This window comes from Eschrichtius robustus, chromosome 15, assembly GCF_028021215.1.
Source record: "Eschrichtius robustus isolate mEscRob2 chromosome 15, mEscRob2.pri, whole genome shotgun sequence".
NCBI classification, from domain to species: domain Eukaryota; kingdom Metazoa; phylum Chordata; class Mammalia; order Artiodactyla; family Eschrichtiidae; genus Eschrichtius; species Eschrichtius robustus.
In genome coordinates, this window is record NC_090838.1 from 2,171,569 (window position 1) to 2,190,567 (window position 18,999).

The 18,999-nt window shown below is 49.9% G+C and overlaps 1 protein-coding gene across 1 annotated transcript; it reads left to right on the forward strand.

Moving 5' to 3' along the window:
• The first annotated feature begins 932 nt into the window (after positions 1-932).
• On the forward strand, positions 933-6,926 carry RPS7 (ribosomal protein S7). Its single transcript, XM_068564540.1, has 7 exons — positions 933-1,038; positions 1,246-1,329; positions 1,421-1,492; positions 1,676-1,819; positions 2,611-2,675; positions 5,823-5,973; positions 6,817-6,926. Exons 2-7 carry the CDS (start codon positions 1,255-1,257, stop codon positions 6,892-6,894), a joined length of 585 nt encoding a protein of 194 aa, XP_068420641.1. The 5' UTR covers positions 933-1,038; positions 1,246-1,254; the 3' UTR covers positions 6,895-6,926.
• The last annotated feature ends 12,073 nt before the right edge of the window (positions 6,927-18,999 follow it).

The following is an 18,999-nucleotide window of genomic DNA, read 5'->3' on the forward strand; positions in this document are numbered from 1 at the left end:
GACTCTTCCCAATCATCTTTCCCCCGCTCTGGCCCTCCTCCTGGAATCGCACGTCCTGCATCTGGCCCCCAGGTCTTCACCCCTTGGGGTGGTTCTCCTCCAGCTTCAGGCCGCCCCACCACCGCCATTCGCAGATGTCTCAGAATTGCCGGCCGCACCAAGCGGTCAATACGAGAGCCACGTGTGGCCTGAAAATCACATTTATTCGTAAAGCACTTCGTTTCCAAAGAGCTTTCACAAATGTCATCCTTTGGGTTCTCTACACGCAGAACTGGCATCCAAGTCTGTGACTCCTTCCCATTGCTTCAGCAGGGACTTTAGCTTCCTCGTGTTTTTTGTTTTTTAATTTATTTGTTTTATTTATTTATTTTTGGCGGTGTTGGGTCTTTGTTGCTGCGTGTGGGCTTTGCCTAGCTGTGGTGTGTGGGCTTCTCACTGTTGTGGCTTCTCTTGTGTGGAGCACGGGCTCTAGGCACGTGGGCTTCAGTAGTTGTGGCTCACGGGCTCTAGAGCGCAGGCTCAGTAGTTGTGGCGCACGGACTTAGTTGCTCCGCGGCATGTGGGATCTTCCCTGACCAGGGCTCGAACCCATGTCCCCTGCATTGGCAGGTGGATTCTTAACCACTGCGCCACCAGGGAAGCCCCTTCCTCGTGTTAGGTTAGCCTTTTTTAAACGTCCTAACCTCAGGGGTAGCCCAGGTTGCTTTTCTCGGGCCCGGGTCTCCCGCCCAGACTCCGGCCCGGCCACCGGGCTACCGCCTCGAACCTCCAGAGAACGCAGAAAAACTCCCGCGAACCGCCCAGAAGAGGAGGCTCTCGCGGGGGAAAAGCGTAGCCAACGCACTGGTCCTCCGGAGCCTCTTCCTGGGACTCTCTAGGCTTCCACCGTTTCTCAGTGGTTCTTCCGGTTTGGTGACTCGCGGTATTCCCGCCTCTTCCCCTCGGCCGCCGGGATTTAACGAACTCTCGCGAGACTTAGGCCTCTTCCTAAGCCTACCGGAGTCGGCGGCGGCAGCGAGCGGCGGCCGCTTGGTCAAGGTATGTTGTCCGCCGCCGCCGTGGTGGTCCGACGGCTTTGAGGGGCACACCTCTGGGGTCCCCGGGTGGGGATGCGGCCGATTACCCGGCCCGCGGGCCCCGATGGCGTGTGCGGGGAGAGCTGGGGCTGGGACCGGGGCCGGGCCGCGCGGGCGGGTGGGCGGGCGGGGTCGCGGGCCGCCCGGCTTGAGCGCTCTGTGCTTCCAGGTGCCGGCCATGTTCAGTTCCAGCGCGAAAATCGTGAAGCCCAATGGCGAGAAGCCGGACGAGTTCGAGTCGGGCATCTCCCAGGTAAGGGGGCGGGCGGAGCGCAGAGGCCGCGCCGGGGTCCGGGGTCCGGGGTCCGGGCGCTGAGGGTGCGCTCTTGCCTCCTCTCCCGCAGGCCCTCCTGGAGCTGGAGATGAACTCGGACCTCAAGGCCCAGCTGCGGGAGCTGAACATCACGGCCGCCAAGGTACAGTGGGGTCCCTCCCGGGGGGCGTCGGGGCACGTGCAGTTGGCGGGACGCCCCGGCGACTCGGGTGTCGAGCGTGTGACGGTGTCGGCGCGGCGCGTTACCGCTTCGGCTGGGCCAGACCGGGAGGGCCGGCGCCTGGGGCCTCAGAGAGCGCGCGCCTCTCTGCTCTCTCTTCCCCAGGAAATTGAAGTTGGTGGCGGTCGGAAAGCTATCATAATCTTCGTTCCCGTTCCTCAACTGAAGTCTTTCCAGAAAATCCAGGTCCGGCTCGTGCGGGAGCTGGAGAAGAAGTTCAGCGGGAAGCACGTTGTCTTTATCGCGCAGGTAGCTGTGCGGCTGCTGAACGCGCCGTCTCGCGAGTCCCGTTAAGCGTCCCTCGCGAGTGTGGAGAAGCTGTTCCCGGAGGTTAGGGTGCTCGCGCTGGGCTAGAGGGAGGCGGCGCACGGCTGCTGTTACCGCGAGGGCGGCTCTGTGTGCAGCGCCGTCGGTGCCCCGGGGGTGCACACGGGTGGCCGCGGTGGCACGCGCGCTTGCAGTGAGCCTGGGTTTTCAGCCTGATGGACTTGCCTGTCTGAGACTCGGCGAGATTTTCCTGCCTGGTGCGGCAGACGTAGGTTTGGGGAGGAAAAGAGGTGCAAAGAAATGGTATGTAGGGAAAGTGGAACACGGTCGAGAGGTTTTTGTTTTGTTTCGTTTTGTTTTTAAAGTTAGAGCTGGCCTTTCTGCAAATAGAAATCTATAGAAATTAAGTGCCCAGCTGATGAGGAATTACGGAGTGGTTTCCTGGCTTAGTACCTGTAGTGGGTAGTGGGCCAGATGGAACGTGAAAAGAGGTGTGATCTTTGGGAGATCCGTCGTATTATGGAGCAACCGATTTTTTCCAGTTCCATTTTAATGTAAGCCATGGATTCTGAAAGAATTACTGAGGAGTCGGGGAGTACTTACGAGGATTTCTCAGTAACTTGTTGGGTCTGGGTTGTTTGGCTTTCTGGAGCTTTGAATTTATTCAGCCACTGAGTCCTTTGGTTTTTAAAGCAGGTCGACAGTGCTTAGTTTTCTGCCAGCTTACTTACAGTCTTTTTTGTTGTCGTTGCGTGATAATTTTTACCTTACAGAGGAGAATACTGCCTAAGCCAACTCGAAAAAGCCGTACAAAAAATAAGCAGAAACGTCCCAGGAGGTAAGTTTTATCAGCATGAAAAACGTACCACTCTTGTCAACAATTCTTGACTGACGTGTGTTGTTTATAGTCAGGGTTGCAGTAGGCTTCTAAAATTAAACACTGATAACATAGGAAATCCATTCACGTGCGAATTTTCATCAAGTGACTTAGCTTTTTCTATAATTACACGCAAAATGTTTTAAAAGTAACTCTGGAGGTAAGAATTACGCATATTCACAAAGGTGGTATAATAGGTCACTGTTACCACAAAAGATGAGATTCTTTCCTCCGGTTCTTTGGGCAGAGGGTCGGAACAGTGGGGAAGAATCTTGAGTTGAGTGCCGTGGGGTAAAGCACACCAGATGTGCAGGTGGGCTGCGACCTGTCCTCCTCATTTTTTACTTTTGCTGTGGATTAAGGCTGAAAGATTAGATTTTTTTGTTGCTCACGTCACAGGTTAAAGGTGTCAATGCAGTTGTAGATGCTGATGGACAATGCTTTGTAAACTTGATTGAATTGCAGGTTATCTGACAAAAACTTAGATATTGGAAGTTGGCTCTTTGATCTGGGCCTTCTGGTATTTTGTTGAAGTCTCTGGTTTCGTAGACTTGAATTATTGGATCGCTGCAGATCCTGCCCTTGGACCAGTTTGAGAAAAAAAATACTCAAGCATCCCTGTAACTGCCAGAGAGGCCAACCTTGTGAAGTACATAATTTGTAGGATTAGCATCCCTACTTCAGGGATGAGGAGACTCACCCATCCTTTGCTCACCACAGCCAGTGTTAGTGACGCTGGAATTTAAACTCAGTCTTGTTTCTAAAATTCCTACAAAATAGGCAGTGATGGGTCTCCAGTGTTGTGGGCAGATGTACTGTACCACGCTGTGGTGGAGGGAGGAGAGGGAGAAGTGGTGAGGCTGGAAAGGCCGGTTCCAGGTTTTCTGGAACTCGAGTGTTGGTCAGTACCTTGAGCTTGTTGTTGTTTTTTTTAATATAAATTTATTTATTTTATTTATTTATTCTTGGCTGCGTTGGGTCTTCGTTGCTGCGCACAGGCTTTCTCTAGTTGCAGCAAGCAGGGGCTACTCATTGCGGTGGCTACTCGTTGCAGAGCACGGGCTCTAGGCACGCGGGCTTCAGTAGTTGTGGCTCACGGGCTCTAGAGCGCAGGCTCAGTAATTGTGGCTCACGGGCTTAATTGCTCCGCGGCATGTGGGATCTTCCCCAGACCAGGGCTCGAACCCGTGTCCCCTGCATTGGCAGGCAGATTCTCAACCACTGCGCCACCAGGGAAGCCCCCCTGAGCTTGTTTTAAGGGCAGTTGGAGTAGCTGGAGTAGCATAAAAATTTAGCTTTTTTTTTTTTTTTATTCTGGATAGTTTGCAAGAGATCAAATACAGGGGATAATCAAGAACGTTTAGTTTGTTAATCATGATACTTAAAAAGTGGTTTTATAATCTCAGTTCTGACAACCCCAGTTAGTACTTGAGTATAAAGACAGATCCTTTGCTTTGCACCCAACTAAGGCGCTGACTCCCAAATCTACAGCCTTAAATATCCCTCATCCCAAACCTGTTTCCACATTTTCTCAGGTAATGACTTCACCCCGTTCCTAGTGACCTAGTCTAAACGTTGGAATCTTCGTTCTCTTACACTGAGGTCTAGTTGGGAGGCCAGAGTGAATCCACCCCTTTCCAATCTGGTTTCTTGCCTTCAGATTCCTTTTCCTTCTCAGTCGTTATCTCTCTCCTACAACAGATTAAATGCTGAGATTTATGTTCTCTTTGGCTTCTGATCTATAGCAGGGTTTCAGTTATTTTTCTTCTGAAGCAGATTAGTTCCTATGCTCTGTGGTTATTAAAGTTGCGTTGCCACTGCTCTCCCTTAAAAAGTCTTTAGACTGGGTTGGAATTTGAGTCTGAGGCTAGCTTTGATTCCGTCCTAATGTATGTTTTGAAGGGAGTAATTAGCAAGTTTCCATATGTGTGCCTTCCTAGTCCTGTAAGAGTAAGAAGTGCTTAGTCGGTGGTTAGGGGCCATTGATCAATTGGGCCATCTGTCTCATTTGCTTCTGGAGAGGTGGTAAAGGCATGGAAAGTGGGTCCACCATGGGGCAGTGAGGCCTTTGCAGTTATTTAGGAGCCCCTTCTGTGTGCGTGGGAGCTGCCAGACAGGAAATAGAAATGAGTAGAACATAGTGTCTGATCCACTGAGGGGTGAACAAGACCTAGACACATTCCATAATACAGGGTAGCTGCATAAACATTAAGAATGAGAACCGTCTTTTTATTCGCTCATTCCTGATATCCTGTGGTACAAAGCTGATAACTCTAAAAGTTTGGAAATAATTGAACTTTCTCGTCAGGCAGCCAGATGAGTTGTGAACTTGGAATGATACTCAGGAGAGGAGCAAGGTTCCCTTGGCAGTTTGTGTGATGGGATGGGTTGAAAACTGGGGACTCTCATAGGAGGGGCCACATCCTAGAGCTGGTGATAGAGCAGTGTCTTTTGGGATGGGATGTCACCTCATTCCATCGCAGGGAACAAGGGGGGTTTGGTGCATTTTGGAGGGCAAGGGGAGCCCTCAAAGGGTCTTTAGTAGGTGAAGTGTGTAATGACATCAGTAATTATTTTGACAGCAACGGAGGGGATAGTTTTGGAGAGAGGAAAGACGTTATTGCAGTGATTTAGTCGAGAAATCATACGAGTGACAATAAACCTAAAGATAATGTATAAAAATAAAAGTGATCATTAATCTCCATTCCCTGGAGAAAATCACTCATAATAGCTGGTGTGTGTGTAGTTTACAAGGTATCACGTTTAAAATACGCTAAGTTTTTGAAATAAAATAATAGGGTTTCGGGAATTCCCTGTCAGCCCAGTGGTTAGGCCGGGCTTCAATTCCTGGTCAGGGTACTAAAATCCCCCAAGTCGCGCCGTGTAGCCAAAAAAAATAGGGTGTTTGTTAACCTATTCTAGTTTGGTGATGGCTCTGGGTGTGATACATTGAATGAAAGTAGATTACTTGAAAGCTAGTGTTAATTTGGTTTCAGGAACCTGGAGTTTGCCCTTTATGTTTTTGACTTCAAGAGGTGCCCTTGGGGCTCCCAGGAGGGCAGACCTTGCTAGATTTCTCACTTTCGTCCCTGTGTTCTATGCTTCAAGCCGCACTCTGACAGCCGTGCACGACGCCATCCTGGAGGACTTGGTTTTCCCAAGTGAGATTGTGGGCAAGAGGATCCGCGTGAAGCTGGATGGCAGCCGACTCATAAAGGTTCATTTGGACAAAGCACAGCAGAACAACGTGGAACACAAGGTAATAGGCCTGTTTATTATGGAAAGATCCAGAACGGATAAGGGTAGAACGCAGCCTAACCCTTCCCCATGTGGCACCAGAACCAGTCTTTGTGAACTGAGGGCCCACTTCCTCTTGGATTATATGTCAGGTTTTAAATTGGGTTTTTTTTTTGGCTGCGTTGGGTCTTCGTTGCTGCACGTGGACTTTTCTCTAGTTGTGGCGAGCAGGGGCTACTCTTTGTTGTGATGCGTAGGCTTCTCATTGCGGTGGCTTCTCTTGTTGTGGAGCACGGGCTCTAGGCATGCGGGCTCAGTAGTTGTGGCTCGCGGGCTTAGCTGCTCCGCGGCATGTGGGATCTTCCCGGACCAGGGCTCGAACCCGTGTCCCCTGCATTGGCAGGCGGATTCTCAACCACTGCGCCACCAGGGAAGTCCTGGGGGATGTTTCAAAAGATCAAATTCTCTACCTTTTAAGTTATTAGGAGAAATTGAAGTAAAGTAATTCCATGGTGTGACTTTTAGTAAAACTGTGTTTATGGGCAGGGTGGTGGTCGTGTTAGAATCGGGGGAGAACTGTCACTTTGCTTCATTCCTGGTAGAGCATTAACCTCTGGGGTCCCCCAGGGTCTGCCGAGTGGCCTAGAGGAGCCAGCCCTCGGGTGCAGTGCTGTGGAGGCCTGTCCCATGACACTGGAGAGGAGCTTGCCCCCAGGTTGGGACTATAGAGGCATGTCCGGTATATTCCTTCTCTGCCTGGTTGCTGAGGAGAAAAACCATACAGGGCACAACTTCACAGGGTCTTTAGGCTTTAAGACAAATGTGTATTAAAACGTTTTGTGATGAGTTATTTCTTTTCTCATAGGTTGAAACGTTTTCTGGTGTCTATAAGAAGCTCACGGGCAAAGACGTTAATTTTGAGTTCCCAGAGTTTCAGTTGTAAACAAAAGTGACGAAATAAAATATTATTCACAATGTTCTGTTTTGGGTCTGTTTTTCCAAATGTGAGAGCCGTGGGTGCACGGCTGTGTGCACTACCACGTAGCTTCGTACGCAGGCTGGAAGATTTTGAACAGAGAGGGTGCCTGTAGTTTGCGTCCGGGTGTTGGTTTCAGGTGTACAGCACAGTGATGCAGTTATACGCATATATGTTCTTTTTTCAGATTCTTTTCCCTTAGGTTATTATAAAATATTGAGTGTAATTCCGTGTGCTATACAGTAGGTCCTTGTTGGTTATCTGTCTTATATATTAGAGCCAGTTTTTAAGTTGCACGGCTTGTCTTGGGGACCATGAAAGGCCAAGGGCCGCCCCATCCCCGGAGTCCCCTGCCTGATTTGCTGCCTTCACGTGAGGCCGCCCTTGCTGCTCCTCCCCGTCCTGCCTTCCCCACACCCTGCAGGCCTCTCCCTTCAGCCAGGGGATATTTGTTGACTTGGAGTCTCAAGCTGTGTGCTGGAGCAGGATGTGCTGCCTAGTGGGCAGGAGCCAGGGCCGGGCAACAAGCGGGGGCAGGAGGCAGGTCAGCTCGCCATCAACAGCTGCGCTCACTCACTGGGCCCTGGGAGTGGGGTCCCTGTGCCGGCGGCAGCCAGCAGCTCGCGGCTTGTTGGAATGAAGACACCTGGGCCCACCCGCCTCCTGAACCTGAAGCTCCGGGCACGCCCACCGTCAGCGTTTTCGGAAGTCCTCCGGCTGGTTCTGAGCGCCCTCCAGTACCGCGTTCCCTGATGATCTCTGGCGATGTAACATCATCGGACGTCGTGATACGTTGTTTTATCTCCGAGGGGTAAAGCCAGAACCTGCCTCTCGTCACGGCGGGGCGCCGTGCGCTCCAGATTTGGGTCCTCGGCTGTGCTGGCTGGGCTTCTGGACCACGTCCGCTCTGTCCACCAGCGAGCAGGCTCGGCGGACGGGTGGGTGGGTTCTCACGCTTGGGGCAGGGGGCCTGGCGTTGCTGTGGGCCGTCGTGGGCTCTGGAGAAGTGAAGCCTTCGGGCGGAAGCAGGCCACGGTTAACGTCCTTGCGGACAGAGTGTCAAAGAGATACGGCTGCACGGTGCTCTGACCTCCGGGGAACATTCCCAGCCAGAGACACATGGGTTTGATCTGGCTCTCGTGTCCAGATTTCTCAGCTATGTCTGAGAAATGTAAATAATAACTGGGAGATGAGCCAGATTCTTGTCCCCATCCCCTGGAAGTGGCCCGTCTCTTTGGAGGTCAGAGTTCCTGCGGGAAAAGCCTGTTCCTAGTGGCCGTGACTTTAGCGCGTTCCAGAAAAAGCCGAGGGGAAGGAGGAAAAAGGGAAGAGGAAGACAGGGAAGGCCCCAGAGGAGAAGCACCTAGTGATTCTGATGGCTTTTTGGTACTTGTTCGCAAAGCAGTTGTAAACATGATTTATGATCTAAAAATGGTTCTAATTTGCAATCTACTGGAAATAGGCCAGTTAGTATAAAATTATCACTTATTTTTGTAACTGGGAGTAATTCTCAGGTTATTGGCACTTCTTATAAAAAGTGCTCAACATTTCAGGACTCAGAAGCAGAAGGTAAGTATCCCCCGTCTGTCAGCTGTGAGACAAGAAAGGGGGGCTGGGAGGAGGGAGGGTGGCCTTGGGACGTCTGGGCGCTATCTGCTGTCCCTGAGGTCCGGTCGGCGTGTCCCCTGCCTGTGTGATCGTGGGCCAGCGCTCTAATTCTCTGCCCTGTCTCCTGAGCTGTAAAGTGGAGTGACGATGCCTTGCCCGGGGGCTGGTTGTGAGGACTAAGTTCGTAGTGATGCTGATGCTAGCCAGGCCCCCGGGAGCCGAGCTTCACCCCACGTGCATCAAACACAGCCCGGCGACTGCGTCTCGGTGACGGGTGTGCAGGCGCAACCGCCATCCCAGTCCTCCTGTCGGGGGCGTCCCAGTGGCCGTGGGCACCTTTGGGATCTGGCCAAGGGGTTCTCACCTCTGCACTCTTGGCACTTGGGGCTTAGTTATTCTCTGTGGTGGAAACTCCTGTGCGTTGTAGGATGTTCAGCAGCGTCCTGGAAGCCAGTGCCCCTCGCCCCCTCCACGGTGCGACCACTAAGGATGTCCTCAGAACGTTGCCAGGTGTCCCCTGGCGGGGAGCTGGGGCAAGGCTGAAGCTGGGCTAGGGTTGCATTATTTTGGATTTAAGTTGGTTGAGTGGCTTGCAGTGATTTCCATGTACAAAGAGCTCATCAGTTACAGCCTGGACAATGGTGTGGTCAGTTCAAAAACTCAGATTATTCTCTGCACAAAACAAACTCAAAATGCCTGAGATCAAACATCTCATATGAAAGAAATGAGTTTCTTCCAAATTTCACTACCAACCTAAAGAAGTACATGACATACCAATAATGGCTTAGGAAGTTGAAATAAACGTTTTAAAAGCTACCAATAATAAATTCAAATAACCGTGCTAGGGAAAATACTGAGTTATCGTCTGTTCTTTCAATAGAAAAGCATTGTCATGGCAGGAGGCAAGGACAGAATATGCAGCCTAATTATATAGAACAAAAGAAACGAAAGGGAGTGTCAGGCAGCTTTTTTTAAGTGGAAGTTTTAATTTTGAGACAATTGTAGCTTCACATGCAGCTGTAAGAAGTAAACCAGAGGACTCCGTGTACCCTGTTTCCCCAGTGGTAACAGGTCTTGCGGGAGCAGGGCCCACATCGCGGCTCACGGACGTCCCTCTGTCCCTCTCTTACGCCACGCCCACCTCCTCAGCCCTTGGCCACCACTGGTCCGTTCATTCTGTAGTTTCATCATTTCAATACCGTTCTATAAACGGAAGCAGGCAGTGCAGAACCTTTGTAGGACTGGCTCTTTTCATTCAGAATTCTCTGGAGACCCTCCCAGTTGGTGCTGTGTCTGTAGTTGGTTCCTTTACCGCCGAGCGGCGCTCCCTGGTATTGAGGACCAGAGTTTCTTTAACCAGCCGCCCATTGAAGGACATCTGAGTTGTTCTCAGTCTGGGGCTGTTAGGGATTCAGCTGCTATAAACCGCCGTGGATGTTCAGGTTTTCATGTGAAGGTAAGTCTCGGCTCCTGGGGTAAACGCCCAGGAGTGCAGTCGCCGGGTTGTAGGGTAGTTGCATGTTCAGTGTTTTAAGAAAGTGCCAAACTGTTCCCAGAGCGGCTGCACCATTATATCCCCACCAGCTTGTCATTTGGGCTCCTCACTACTTTCAGTTGCAGCCATTGTGACAGGTGTGCGGTGTATCTCACTGTGGGTGTGAGGGGCGTTTCCCTGGCGGCCTGATGTTGAACATCTTTTCATGTGCTTCTTTGCCATCCCCACAGACTCTTGGTTGAAATAGCTTTTCATGTTTTGGCCCATTTTCTAACTGGATTGTTTGTTATTTTACTGTTGAGTTTTGAGAGTACTTTATATATTCTAGATAAAAGACCTTTGGTAGATATATAGTTTGTGAATATTTTTTCCCCTCCTGTAGCTTGTTTTTGCATATTAATAGGGTTTTCATTTTGATGAAGTACAATTTATCAATTTTTGCTTCCGGATATTGTACTTTTGGTGTTTTATGTCTAAGAGCTATTTGCCTATCCCTAGGTCCTGAAGACTTTTCTCCTATGTTTTATCTAAAAGTTTTATAATTTTACACTTAAGTTCGTGATCTGTTTTGAGTTAATACTTGTATAAGGTTCACCTGTTGCCTCTGGATGTTGAGCTGCTTCGGCACCATTTATTAAAAAGACCATCCTCCTTCCACCGAGTTGCTTTCGCTCCTTTGTCAAAAATCAGCTGGGTCTAGGGAATTCTCTGGCCGTCCAGTGGTTCGGACCCGGTGCTTTCACTGCATGGCCCAGGTTCAGTCCCTGGTCGGGGAACTAAGATCCCGCAAGCCACGCTGAGTGGGCCGCCGCCCTGCCCCCCCCCCCCCCGCCAAAAAAAATCAATTGGGGTGTAGGCCAATTAGCACATGAAAAGATGCACTGGTCAGGAGGGAAAAGAAAGTCAAAACTACAAAGAGAGCGACCTCACACCTTTTGGGATGGCTGCTATCACAACAAAACAAAAAAACAGAAAATAGCAAGTGCTGGTGAGGATGTGGAGAAATTAGAACCCTTGTTGGTGGGAATGTAAAATGGTGCAGCCACTTTGGAAAACAGTGTGGCAGTTCCTCAAAAAAGTAAAAATAGAACTACCATATGATCCAGCAACTTCACTTACTGGGTATAACCAAAAGAATTAAAAGCAAGGTCTGGAAGAGATATTTGTACACCCATGTTCATAGCATTATTCACAGTAGCTAAAATGTGAAAGCAACCAAAGTGTCCACCAGTGGATATAAATGGGTAAGCAAAAAGTGGTCTATACATACAGTGGGACATTACTCAGCCTTAAAAAGCAGGGGAGGGACTTTCCTGGTGGTCCAGTGGGTAGGAGTCCATGCTCCCAGTGTAGGGGGCCCGGGCGCGATCCCTGGTCGGGGAACTAGATCCTGCATGCGTGCCGCAACTAAAGATCCCGTGTGCTGCAACTAAGACCCCGTGCAGCCAAAGTGAATAAATAAATATTTTTAAAAAAAAAAATTGGACTTCCCTGGTGGTGCAGTGGTTAAGAATCCACCTGCCAATGCAGGGGACACGGGTTCGATCCCTGGTCCGGGAAGATCCCACAAGTCGCAGAGCGACTAAGCCCGCGTGCCACAACTACAGAAGCCCACGCGCCTAGAGCCCGTGCTCTGCAACAAGAGAAGCCACCGCAATGAGAAGCCCACGCACCGCAACGAAGAGTAGCCCCCGCTCGCCGCCAACTGGAGAAAGCCCACACACAACAATGAGGACCCAATGCAGCCAAAAATAAATAAAACAAAACAAAAAAAATAAAAGGAAGGGGATTCTGACAACTGCTGTCACGTGGATGAACCTTGAGGACATTAGGTTAAGTGAAATAAGCCAGTTACACAAATACTCTGATTCCACTTACACGAGATGCTTAGAATAGTCAGTTCATAGAAACGAAAAGTTGAATGGTGGTGGCCAGGGGCTGAGGTGGGGGGACAATGGGGAGTTATGTTTAATGGGGACAGAGGTTCAGTTTTACAAGGTGGAAAGAAATATGGAGCTGGATGGTAGTGATGGTTGCATGACATTATGAATGTATTTAATACCACTGAACTCTACAGTTAAAACTATCAAGCGGATAAATTTTATGTTATGTGCATTTTATTTTAAAAAACTTAACAAAATCAGTAGGGTACATTTGTGTGGGTTCTCTGTTCTGTTGCATTGTATAATAAGTCTTGAAACTGGGTAGACTGATTCCTCTTACTTTATTCTTTTTCAAAATCAGTTTAGCTATTCTGGTTCCTTTGTCTTTCATATACATTTTAGAATAGTATTGTCTGTATCTGTAAAAACTCTTGCTGAGATTCAATAAGAATTGTGTTAAGCTTGTAGATCAGTTTTGGGGGAAATGACATCCTTCCTGTGCGGATGGAGCCTCTGGTCATGAGTACGACATGTCTCTCCGTTTGTTTGATCGTCTGTGATTTTCTCACCAGCATGTTGTGTTTCAGCATGTAGGTCCTATACATGTTTTGTTAGATTTATACCTACAAATTTCATTTTATTGAGCAATTGTAAATTACATTGCTTTTAATTTCAGTGTCCATACGTTCACTGCTAGCTTATAGAAACACAACTGATTTTTGTATGTTTATCTTGTATTCTGAGACCTTGCTGAACTCACTTAATAGCTCTAGAAGTTTTTTGTAGACTCCATGGGATTTTCTTGGCAGACAATCATGTCATCTGCAACAAGGGACTGTTTTACCTTTTCCGTTCTGATCCCTGTGGCTTTTGTTTCCTTTCCATGCCTTCTGCATGGGCTGGAACTTCCAGCGTGACACTAAATAAGAAGTAAGGTTGCCGTCCTGATTTTCGTGATCTCAGGAGGGGACACTCAGCCTTCACCTGAGCATGATATCAGTGTTGGTTTTTAAAAATAGATGCTCTTTGACGAAATAGAAAGACATTTTTCCAAAGGACATCCACATGGCCGACAGACACATGAAGTGATGTTCAACATCGCTAATCATCAGGGAAATGCACATCAAAACCGCGAGCTATCACCTCACACCTGCCAGAATGCCAGTCATCAAGAAGATGAAAGGTAACGAGTGTTGCAGAGAGCGTGGAGAAAACACTGTTGGTGGGAATGTACGTTGGTGCAGCCAGACAGCATGTAGGCTCCTCAAAAAAGTAAAAATGGAATTATCATGTGGTTGTGCAATTCCACTTCTGGGTATTTAGGCAAAGGTAATGGAAACATTATCAAAGGGATGTCTGCCCTCCCAGGTTTATTGCAGCATTATTCACAATAGCCAAGGTACAGAAACCTAAGTGCCTGTCAGAGGACGAATGATAAAAGTGTGAGATATACATATATGCACACACAATCGAATATTATTCAGCCATGAGAAGGAGGAATGTCCTTCCATTTGTGATGGTGCGGTTAGCCCTTGAGGTGATTACGCTAAGTGAGACAATCCAAACAGAGAAAGACAAATATTGCGTGATATAACTTACATGTGGGTCAGAGGAAGCCAAACTCGTAGAAACAGAGTGGAGTGTTGGTTGCCAGGGGTTGGGGTTGGGGAATAGGAGAGATGTTTCAGGGTACAAATGTGCAACTAATAGATAAATAAGTCCTGGAGATCTGATGCACAGTATAGTGAATATAGACAACAATATTTTACTTAAATCATCAAAATTCCTGAGAGACTAGATCTTAATTATTCCCACCACAAAAAAAGCAATGACAACTATATGGTGTAATGGAGTGCTGACTAATTTTACCATTGTAGGCAGCCATATTACCAGGTACAGGTGTATCAAATCAACACGTTATATACCTTGGACTTGCACATTGTATGTCAAATATATTTCAGTAAAAAAATATATCTTTTATCCAAAAAAATGGATGCTCTTTGTCAAGGTGAGGAAGTTCCCTGTCTATTCTTATTTTCCTGAGAGTTTTTATCATGAAAGGGTGTTGGATTTTGTCAAATGCTTTTTCTGCCTCGATTGATATGATCATGTGATTTTCCTCTGTTGGCTTGTTAGTATGGTGGATTACTCTGGTTGATTTTTTTTTTTTATATCCTCCTTGTTCTGTTTAATTCTTTATCATTCCATCGTGAACATTTCTCCAGGTCATTAAAATTCTTCAAACACTGCATTCTTAATGACTGGTTGATTTTTGAATATTGACCCAGCCTTGCATCCCCAAAATACCCCACTTGTTTATAAATAGTTTGCAAGTCCTTTTATATATTGCTCAATTCTGTTTGCTGATATTTTGCTAAAGATTTTTGCATCTATATCCTTGCGGGTTATTGGTCTGTAGTTTTCGTCTTTGGTACTGTCTTTGGTTTCGGTATCAGGGTAACACTAACTTCATAAAATGAATTGGTAAGTGTTCCCTCCTCTTCTACTTTCTGGAAGAAGTGTGTAGAATTGGTGTTAATTTTTCTTTAAACGTTTGGTAGAATCCTCCTGTGAAACCATCTGGCCTGCAGGTTTCCTTTTAGGGAGTTTTAAAATTACAAATGCAATCCCCTTAATTGCTATAGGGCTGTTAAATTCTTTGTTTCATATTGGGTCCACTGTGGTAGTTTGTGTTTTCCAGGAAGTGGTCTGTTTTCATCTAAGTTGTCAAATCTTCTTATGCTATCAGGTGGTTTTAATAAAGAATCCTTTCTTTTTCATGGATTTTGTGGTGTGTGGGGAATCTGTCAGTTCCTACATTTGTAATTTGTTATGACTTCTCTTGTCAGTCTTAATAAATACTCACTTTTGGACCTCACTTTTTGTGATCATAATTTGATATGTGTCTTTTTCTTAAAGGACCCCCATCTGCCCCTTCTTGTATAAGTCAGGCCACACAGAAGCTGGATCTGCCCAGCCCCCTCCAAAGACGTGGATTTGGCATGTGTTGCCTTAAATGAAACTCCAGTGAGCGGAGGGAGTTTGGGGCCTCACCACCGGTTAGGTCTCGACAAGCAGCAGACGAGTACTTTATGCTTTTGGAGTGAAATGCATATGGAAAAACTGTAATATGTCAGCCTGTATTTAGTCCTGTCTGTGTGATACCAGGTGATAATTGTTACTCTTCTTTCTACTTTCCTAAATTTCCACAATACACATGCTTATTTTTTCAAAAAATGAAAGAGGGGAACAGAAAAGGTGGATAAAAAGGGACTGACTGGGGAGTTTGGGGTGAAGAGTTAGGGTGGCGTCTCCAGGAGGGGCCCCGAGACCCCGACATCTCACGTGTTTCCAAGTTCCCACACTCCCTTCTCCGCCTGATGCATTTCAAACAGGAAGCTGTTTGCAGATAATACCGCAGCCCCAGCCTGCTTTGCCGGGCAGTCTGACAGCCAGGCCGCTTGCCCGACGTGTGGGACCGCGGCCCGTAAACAGCAGCCTGGCCTGGCGCACGCCTCAGGTAGGGACGCTCCGCTGGCCACTCTGCAGCCTTGGGAGCGGGACGGGCGTGGGGAACCCGCGGGAGATGCTCAGGCGGGAAGGCGAGGCTCCCGACGGGGCACAGGTGGGAACTGGGTGCAGGGCCGAGGGATTTGCTCTCAGGTCGGGTGTGTCGCAGGGGTCAGGCCAGAATTCTGAGGCTTGATTGATTCCGTAGCTCACGGTGGAAACTTCCTGGAGCCGAGCGCCGAGCACCAGAGCTACCAGTTACTAGGAGATTATCAGGTTTCCATAGATTCAAAGGGGTGACGCAGTTTTTCCTGCATCCCGGCCGGGGTACCAGCGGCCGCAGAACCCCCGTCCCAGCCCCTGGCACACACACCTTCCTGAGCAGCCAGCTCAGGCTCCTGGGGCCTGGTGGACCCCCCAGCGGGGGCGACGGGGCGACCAGCTCCCCTCTGCTCAGTGACCAGCCTCTCTGTTTTGGGCTCAGTGGTGGGAGTCCCAGATGTGGGGTGAAAGGCGGGGCTGGAGCAGGGAACTTTCAAGGGCACGTAGGGTCACCCTGTACGGGGTGGGGTCATCATGCCTCCAAAATTGGATTCCGCAGCGTCCCAGGGGCCCTCCTGCCTTGACCCTGGCTGTCCGGCGGAACTTAGGCAGTGGTTCTGAAGTTAGGAGGTAAAGTTTGGAAGCCACTGAGCGTGCATAACTGGATTTTCGGTTTGATGGGAAGCACGTTGCCCGGGTAGCAAGCAGAGCGGCGCCCCAAACGTTCACAGCTGTTCAGTTCTATTTACGAATTTGAAAAATCTATATGCTAAATAAAAGAACAGACAGATGATTTGCATAAGGCTAGGGGGAGGTAATAGGGAAAAGGCCTCTTCTTGCTTCATGGTCTTGGTAAAAAGATAGGAAAAATGTGTGCCCTTGGGGTGAAACTCTGTCAGTGCCATAGTCGCTGGGAAGGCCCAGTGTCACTGGAGGGATGGGGGTGGGGTGTCTGCCTGCCGGTGAGACCCGCGGCGCTTCTGGGGACGTGCTTCTCTGCAGGCATTCACGGTGCCCATAAGACGACGGGCCCTGCTGTAGACATTTAATGGAAATGTATAATTGCACGTTTGGCCTATTAAGCTGCACTTTTCCCCCAGTCTATTTCATTCTTTTATCGTGTTTCTACCAAGAATTCCAAATTGAATTTCCTTTCTTCTCGGCCAAGCTGGCCTCCTTCACGGAGGGGCGGGCCCCGGCTGGGAGATAAGGATGTTTTTCTTGAAGAGACCCAGGAGGAGCTGCAGCCTCCCCGTTTATAAAACAAAATTCCTCTTCTAAGAGGGCAGGAAAGAGCCCGAAGTCTGGGAAAGAGGCTCCCACCCAGGGCCCGCCCGCACTGATCCTGCTGGCAGGACCCACGGTGGGCCCAGACACGTGAGTGGGCCGAGGGCCAGTGGGCCAGTGGGGGGGCGGCCCCGGCTTCCCTGCACTCTGGGCCCTCTGCCCCTTGCTCCCCTTTCTTGGGAGGTGGCATCTGAATTTCTCGAGGCCGCTCCTGAGGCTTCTGCAGTGTGAGAGCAGTGAGTCTTGCTGAACAAGGTGGCCGTCTTCTGACCCAGTTGTCTCTAGCTCGAGAGGAAATTCCCATGTCAGTTCCCGAGACATTTAAAACAATCTAAACACAGCTGGCCTCCCACACATACCAAGAGGCAAGTATCCATTGGCCTGAGCACAAAAGTCAGGGGAGCAAGTGTTTATCGTGGCTTTTTAAAAATTGCCAGGTAGTTGACACGTAACATTCTATTATCATCGCCTTCAAGAAGCACCTCCTTGAAAGAAGCAAACGACTTGCTGCTAAAGCAGCAGCTACGCTCATTATGGTTAAGAACACAATGTGATCATCCGGGCTGGCTGCAAGCTTGGCGGTGCTGCTTTGTTCAAAAACCATTAGCAATTCCAGGCCACAATCCCATTACGCGGCCCTCTACGTGGGTCCGCACAGGTCGCGTGTCCGAGGAGCTGGCCCTGGGAACACCGTGTGGACCTTGGGCATGATTAACACCATGGGAACATGGAGAACCCTCAGCAGGAGAAGAGCATCACATTCTGTGTGAGTTGCAGCTGGAAACCTCTGCGCGGTCATTCATTCGTTCGCCCACCCTTCCGTTCACTCGCTCAGCTTAGCGCCTGCAAACCCCAGGCCTGAGTGCTGCAAGCTCTTCCAGTTACGGCTGCAGGTGCTCACGGCGGCCGACGTCCAGGACGGGCAGCTCGCTCGGGGATCAAGGCTCAGCTGGCAAAGGAGACGGAGAGAGCCAACTCAGCCGGGGCCCGGGCTGTGGGCACGTCCTCGTCGCCCTTCCCCGTGGTTCCAACACCTGTGTGAGCGCAGGGAGCGGGCAGGGGTGACAGGCGGCCCCGTGTGAAGGGCCCTTCAGCCTCTCACTGCCTCCTATTCGTTGTCTTTAAAACCAGGGACCAAATACGTCACCAGGTGGTCCGGGGGCTAAATAAGACATGTGTGTCCACGTTTGGTGCGCAGTAAACGTTAGCTCCTTTTCTCTCCACCAAACATGAATATTAGAAAATTAAATAAAATAAAAGCCCACTACTGCTGTGACCGAGGGGGGAGGATGGGCCCTTACTTTGATTCAGGGAAGCTGGGGAGAGTGAGGAGTGGTGCTGACAGGACAGCGTTAGGAAGTCCCAGGTGCCAGCCCGTCGTCACCACTTCCCGGCTGTCACTGAGGTCTCTGCCTCTGGCCTCCTGGCCTGTGAGGCGGGAATGACGTGCCCGTCCCTGTGCAGCGTTACATGAGCGCCATGTTGTTCCCGATCTGGTGAGCGGTCCTCCCCCTGCCTTGTCCCTACAGGGTCAGGCCTGTGACCGCACGTGGGGAGCCGGGGCCTCACTGCAGGACGGCACAGATGACTGTCACCTCTGTCCCCTTCGTGGAAGATCTGGCTAAAGCACAGGCTCTTCACGGGGGGCACAGGACGCTCTCGCTCAGGAGCTCTGCTTCCAGCCCTTCATTTGTCTGGAAGCCAGGGCCGGCTGTGGGGCTCCCTCCCAGGGTGTGGTGGCCAGGATGCCAAAAGCTGCTGTCCAGTGGGGCCGGCCCGGTGCTGAGCTGCGTGCACCGCTGCCGGTTCTTCCTCAGGGTGACCCCAGGGGGCTTGCCTCGCTGTAAGGGGAGGGGACAAGCTGACGGGAGATGTGGTCTAGCCAGGGCACTGGTCCGGGTGCAGCCAGACGCAGCTGCCCCCCAGCACTGTGGCGTCCGGACACCAAGGTCCCGTGGGGCAGACCTCAACGTCTGCGTGCTTTCTCACTGGCCCATGGAGGGGGACCGGCACAGGGACACGGGGGGCCAGCTGTGTCCTTCCAACCTCTGTCCCTGTCCCACACCCTTTGGTGACGGGGGCTTCCTCATTGACGTAAGGAGATAATCAATAAGCTACAGATGTGTGCGGCAGCATAACGTTGATGAATCCTGAAGTGTGATGTTGAGTAAAGTAGGTAAGACGACACACAGTGTGACCCAGTATCTCGTAAAACTCAGACCCCGGCACACTAGACACCGCGTTGTC

Bases quoted from the DNA above. Each gene is read 5' to 3' on its own strand.
- RPS7 (XM_068564540.1), top strand. From the start codon at position 1,255: ATGTTCAGTTCCAGCGCGAAAATCGTGAAGCCCAATGGCGAGAAGCCG. The intron at 1,330-1,420 runs GTAAGGGGGCGG...CCTCTCCCGCAG, and splicing joins TCGAGTCGGGCATCTCCCAG to GCCCTCCTGGAGCTGGAGAT. The intron at 2,676-5,822 runs GTAAGTTTTATC...CTATGCTTCAAG, and splicing joins AAGCAGAAACGTCCCAGGAG to CCGCACTCTGACAGCCGTGC.